This window comes from Elephantulus edwardii, unplaced genomic scaffold, assembly GCF_000299155.1.
Source record: "Elephantulus edwardii isolate Elephantulus edwardi_28Jun2011 unplaced genomic scaffold, EleEdw1.0 scaffold00079, whole genome shotgun sequence".
Classification (NCBI taxonomy): domain Eukaryota; kingdom Metazoa; phylum Chordata; class Mammalia; order Macroscelidea; family Macroscelididae; genus Elephantulus; species Elephantulus edwardii.
The window spans coordinates 781,514-788,213 of record NW_006399829.1 but is presented as its reverse complement, the minus strand read 5'-3'; the positions used below and the strand labels follow the sequence as shown (position 1 = coordinate 788,213).

The 6,700-nt window shown below is 39.1% G+C and overlaps 1 protein-coding gene across 1 annotated transcript in view; it reads right to left on the bottom strand.

Moving 5' to 3' along the window:
- The window catches only part of WDR70 (WD repeat domain 70), a 369,437-nt gene that overhangs the window by 240,602 nt on the left and 122,135 nt on the right, over window positions 1–6,700 (bottom strand). Inside the window, exon 9 of the mRNA XM_006889538.1 lies at window positions 5,709–5,785. Within this exon, the coding sequence (XP_006889600.1) occupies window positions 5,709–5,785 (77 nt within the window). The remainder of the gene's footprint in view (window positions 1–5,708; window positions 5,786–6,700) is intronic.

Below are 6,700 nucleotides of genomic sequence, written 5' to 3'. Positions count from 1 at the left end.
GAAGTGAGAGGCATATCACTCCCTGACCTCAAAATCTACTATACAGCAGTAGTAACCAAAAGAGCACAGTACTGGTACAATAACAGGCACATAAACCAATGGAACAAAATTGAGAACCCAGAAATAGACCAAGCTATGTATGGTCAACTGATATTTGATAAGGAAATCAAAAGTTATCAAATGGGGAAATGACAAACTCTTCAACAAATGGTGCTGGCAAAACTGGACTGCTAACTGCAGAAAGCTGAAACAGGATCCATATCTCACACCATACAAAAATCACCTAAAGATGGATCAAAGACCTGAGAATCAAGTCCAAACCATAAAGGTCATCAGAGGGACTCCCAAATACAATCAGAAATGCACAGTCTGGACAGGATAAAACTGATGAATAGGACCTTCTAAAGATTAAATTCCTGTGCATTTCAAAAACATTTTCCAGCAGAGTGAAAGGAAAACCTACTGAATGGGAAAATCATTTGGCAATACCAGGACAGGATAGGCTTCAGAGCTATTGTACATAGGGTTACTATGAGTTGCAGGTGACTTGACAGCACATAACAACAACAACATAATCGCAAAGGAGATTGCCCACCTTTCTCCCATAGAGCAGCTAATGGATTTGAACAGCATGCCTTCCAGGTTGACAGTGTACCTCCTTAGCACTAGGCCACCAGAGCTCACCAGATTGCACTAGCATCACTTATATTCTCACTCAGTAAACAACTGTTGTTACGTGCTTTCAAGCCCAAACTGATTGTTTCTTGACCCTCCAGGAGGCTTTCAGAAGTTGTAACTGCACGAGGAGAATGCCCATCTTTCTCTTGTGGGATGGCTTGTGGATTGAACTGCATGCCTTATAACTGGCAGCACAACTCCTTCCCACTAAACCAACAGAGTCTTCTTTGTATACAACTACAATTTCAAATTTTTTTTTATTCCAAATTTTAAAAAGCTTCTGGTCAGATTATGTAAATTCACAAGTCAAACAGGCTTCCACTGGATATGTTCACACTTTTTCATTACCATCTGGATTTCATGAACACTTACTTCCAAGCATAATGTAACAAGTACTGCTTCATTATCTCGTTTTTATTCCGGTAAATTTGGAATTTTTTTTTTTTATTCCGGTAAATTTGGATAAAACAAAACATAAAAGATGAATTGCCATCTTGACTTCCTCCTCTTTTTGTTTCATTCTTAAACATACCTGATCCCAAGTTCATGTTTATTCTGAACCTTCTGGACTTAAAAAGTTAAGGCACCAGCATCTTTGATTCAAGTTCAGAAGAAAAGGCCATAATTTTACCTGGAGTACTGAGGCCAGAACACAACAGTGAGAGTCACCTTGGTCTCCACTAGAACAGCTGCTCACATTCACTACCTAAATGTTCCCTCCTCATGGCAAGGATGATAACTACTGCTCTGAATTAATTCCTAAAAGGGGCTGCTCGCGTGAAGTCTGGCAATTGCCTTGGCAAGCTTCCTCTCTATTCCTACAAGGCTGAGAGTCATCCCCTGGCAAACATTCTGCACGTGCATTAAATACTAAATGTGTGAATAACACTGCAATGACAGTAAGACGTCCAGGTGAATGTTATCTGTCCAGAGGCTTTTTACACAGTAGTCTTGTTATAAAAATATATTTTTCCAATTTCCCAAAATAAGGAGCAGGAGAGGGAGTGTAAAATTTGAGCACAAATGGGCCTAGCTTAAATCTTAGTCTTACTTCCTTAACAGAATCTTCAAGGAGGAGGAAACTCAACAGATGGGCAAATGTTATCTCTCCCTGTGTTCATGAGCATCAATGCAGCAAACAATGAAAGAAAGTCATGAAAAGCAGAACGACCCTCTGAGACAATGTGATACACTAAAAAAAAAATATAGGGAAGATTTCACCCACAGGTCCTCACTCAATTAATTCCTGGATCACGGAAAATTTCTTAACCCAGAAAGAATATTACAGTATAGTGAAATCTATGGTCCCGGATCAGAAGCTAGTTCCTCTGAACCATACATACAGGATTTTAGTACAAAGGAAACTAAACAGTATACTGGTTTTGCATATTTTTGCCTGAAACTTATTTTGAGTTTATAGTGACATCTGGTGAAATATTCACTAGATAACCTCACTGAAGTATAATCAGTAAAGTACAATCTGAAATCACCTTGTTTATTATTTAACCTAGAGTTTCTTACATGAGAAAATGAAAATCAAAAAAAGAAAATGAAAATTATTTTACACTAATGGCGCAGCTCTTTAGAATTATGTGTCCTTAGGAAAGTCACAATTTCTTCACTTGAAATATGTTGTAATAGTATTAGCTTTTCTGTCCTTAGTTACTGTACAGCTCTCAGATGCACAGCAAGCAATTGAGAAGATCATGGCCTAGACTGGGCATACATTAGTCACTGACATCGTTGCTCTTTAGCACTCTGGAAAGGTCCCTTGTATTACATTTTCCCTAAGCAACTCATGTTTTGATCTCCTGACTGCCAATGCCAAAAGTACTGGAGTGTTAATTGTGGACCCAAGCAACATAAAACCATTAACAACTTCAATTTTTTCTCCATCTATCGGCTATATTGGCCTGGTGGTAAGAATCTCTTTTTACTCATTGCTGAGCTTCAATCCATATTCAAGACTTGACCTTATTGTACTCCTTGACCTTCTGCAGCAAATGCTGCAAATCCTCCTCAGTTTTGATGAGCAAAATTGTGTCATCTCCATAGCGCAGACTCTTGATGAGTCTTCCTCCAATTCTGATGCCACTTTCTTCCTAAAGCACAGCCTCCCAAATGATGTGTCCCACATACAGATTGAAAAAGTATGGAGAAAGGATATATGCCTGACACAATCATTTCATGATTTTGAACCATGGGGGGTTCTCTTGCTCTGTTCATACAATAGCTTCCTGGTTTACAATAGGTTTCACATACCATTCTTCTCTATTTTTGCTACAATTTGTTGCAATCCACACAATAAAATGGCTTTTCTTGGTCAAAAAAAAAAAACAAAAAGATACCTACTGGTAATCTCTGCTTTCAGCCAAGATTCACCTGAAATTGGCAGTGATATCCCTAGTGCCAGAGCCTCTTCTGAACCCACCTAGTATTTCTGGCCATTTTCTGTTAATGCACTGTTCCAGTGGTTTAGATGATGTTCAGCAAGACTTTACTTGCATGTGATAGGGTTCAGTAATTTCCACACTCTTTTGGATCACCGTTTTTGGGACTGGGAACTATATGGATATCTTTCAGTGAGATGGCCAGGTAGCAGTATTCTAGATTTCTTGGAAAAACTTTGTCAGCACATCCAGGGCTGCATCTGTTAGTTGAAATAGGTTAACTGATATTTCATCAATTTGGGGAGCCTTATTTTTTTGCCAATTCCTTCACAGCAGCTTGAACCATTGCTTCTTGATCATATGCTACTTCATGAAATTTTTCTGTTAGTCAATAATTTTTGGTACAATCACTCTGGGTAGCCTTCCATTTTCTTTTTATGCTTCCTATATCCTATGATATTCTGCCCAGTGTTATTGTTGCTTTTAAGTAAGACAGAGAACAGCCAGGAGTTCAAGCAGGATTTAGAAGAGACAATGGCAGCAGGGATATCATTGCTGATGTCAGATGGATCCTGGCTAAGAGGAAGGAATACCAGAAGAATGTCTATATGTGCCTTATTGACTATGCAAAGGCATTTGACTATGTGGGTCATAAGCTGTGGCTGACACTGAGAAGAATGTTAAGCACTTAATAACCCAGAGCCTTAATTGTGCTCATGTGAAACCTATGCCTAGACCAGGAAACTGTGATGCAAAGAGAGCAAGGAAACACTACATGGTTTAAAATTAAGATGGGTAAGTGTCAGGGTTGTTTTCCCTCTCCATACCTATTTCATCTATATGATGAGCAAATTATTGGAGAAGCTGAACTCTATGAAGAGGAATGTGGCATCAGGACTGGAGGGAGACTCATCAATAACCTGCTTTATGCAGATAACATTATTTTGCTTGCTGAAAGTGAGGAGAACATGAAGCACTTATTGCAGAAGATCAAAGAATATAGTCTCCACTATGGATTGCATCTCAATTTTAAGAAAACAAAGATCCTTACCACCGGACCAATAAGGAAGACTATGATGGATGGAGAAAAGACTGAAACCGTCAACAACTTCATCTTACTTGGATCCACAATTTGCACCCTTGGTACCAAGAGAAAGAAACAAGATATATTCTTCTTGTTGTTATGTGCCCTTGAGTCACTTGCAACTCATAGCGACTCTATGTACAACAGCCCTAAACCCTGCCCTATCTCTTGAAAATCTTATTGTCTCTGACACACCTATCCCCATTACCCCAGTGACGAAATCAATCCATCTCATCAAGGGTCTTCCACTCCTGTGCTCCCTCCACCCTCCCAAGCATGACGTCCCTCTCTAAGAACTGAACCTGCCCTGCAACATGTCCGAAGTATGTCAGACAGAGCTTCAGAATCTTTGCCTCCAAGGAGCAGCCTGGCTTCATCCTCACCAGGACGAACTTATTTGTTCTCCTAGCAGTCCATGGTATATCCAGTACTCTTCTCCAGCACCACAGCTCAAAGACATCAACTCTTCTTCTATCATCATCCCTAGTCACTGTCCAGCTCTCTGATGCATAGCAAGTAATGGCAAAGATTATGGCTTCTATCAGGCACAACTTAGTCTCCAGACTGACATCATTGCTCTTGAGTGCCTTGGAGAGGTCTCTGACAGTAGATTTTCCCAATGCAATTCATCTTTTAATTTCCTGGCTGCTGGTACCAAGAGTATTGATTGTAGAGCCAAGCAAGCCAAAGCTCTCAACAATCTCAATCTCTTCATCATCTATCATGATGTTGCCAATAGGCCCAATTAATAATCTGAAGTTAGGGACTTCTCTAAATTATTGAGGAGTAATGATATCAGTCTAAGGACCAACATGCATCTGATTCAGGTCACAGTCTTTCCAATTACTTGCTACGTATCTGAGAGCTGGACAATAAATAAGGATGACAGAAGAAGAATTGATGCCTTTAAGCCACAGTGTTGAAGAAGAGTACTGAACATCCTATGGATGGCCAAAAGAAAAAACCAAATTCTTGAAGGGGGTGCACCCAGAGTGCTCTTTGGAAACAAAAGATGAGGCTTCATCTCACGTACTTCAGGCATGCTTCTAGGAGGGGCTGTTCCTTGGAGAGGGCCATGACGCTCGGAAAGGTAGAGGACTGGTGAAGGAGAGGAAGACCCTCAACCAGGTGGATTGAATGGTGAATGCTACAATGGGTTCTAATGTGTCAGGAAGTGTGAAGATGACACAGGATAGGACAGGGTTCAGATCTGTTGTTCGTAGGGTTACTATGGGTGTACTCAATGGTACCTAGCAACAAGAAGAATAAAAAATTTAAACAAAAATGGGTATAAGCACAGTGCAGACTGTGAAGGAGAGAAAGATTAGAAAGGGTTTTGTCCTGTTGTACACAGAGTCACTAGGAGTCAGAGACAACACAACTTCAACTAACAATAGAATCAACTCTTATACTATCAGTTAAAATCAAAGTAAAGACCAAACAAAAATACACAACCATCAGGACACTTAATATCCTATTTCCTACTTTACAGCTGAAAGTACTAAAGAAAATTCTTAAAGATATTAATGTTTAAATAGATTATCAACAGTACTCACGCGTCATTTGAGCAAGTTATAAATTCTCCTTTTATTTTGGGATGCCATGAGCCAGTATGAAGCATTGCTGTGTGACCCTAAAAGAAATGAAGGGGGGAGAAAAGTAAGCTGACAAAATATGCTGAAAAGAAAAATTTCTTGGTTGACCGAAATAGTCATTGTTATCTTCATATTATTTTATCATAATTTTACCTCAAAGCATGCCTTCCCACTGTCTTTTCCCTGTTTTCAATGGTCTTGCTTCCCTAGAGAGCTCTCAGTCTAAAATAACAAATTTTTTCCAACACTAAATCTTAAAAGTTGTTCCCGTCACTACTGCTGTTTCACTGCCCCTACAGACGTTTACTTTAGCTATTTTATTCATTTAGGTATTATTTACAATTTTTTCATTACCTGCTTTCATCATATTCAAATAAAGCTCCAGGAAAACAAAGTCTCACCATTCTCACCTCTAGCGAGCACTCTGGTTGGACTTATAGCCAGACAGATTCATTTGTTCTCTTGGCAGTTTATGATATACTTAATACTAGTTAGTAACCACAATTCAATTGATTTAAATCAAGTCTTCTTCAGTCTCTCTTATTCACTGTCCAATTTTCACACACATACAGGTTAAAGAGAAATGCTTTGGTGGCTTAGGTCAGGCACACCTTAGTCTTTAAACTTACATCCTTCCTCTTTTTCCCCTTTTTTAAGTATGCTGAGTGAAATATCTCAGTCACAAAAGGACAAATTGCATAACACCACTCTTATCTGATTATGGCTTCCATGAGTATTGATTATGGATACAAGTAAAATGAAATCATTGACAAGTCCAACATTTTCCTCATTTATCACTATGTTGCCTACTTGTTCAGTTGAGCATGTCACAGACGTTTCACACAATACAATTCCAAGAGTCAAACCTTGATTTCTGTTGTCTATTTCAGTTTCCAAACTATTTCTTTGCTAATTGTTGTTGTTGTTGTTGTTATGTGCCATCGAGTCGCTTG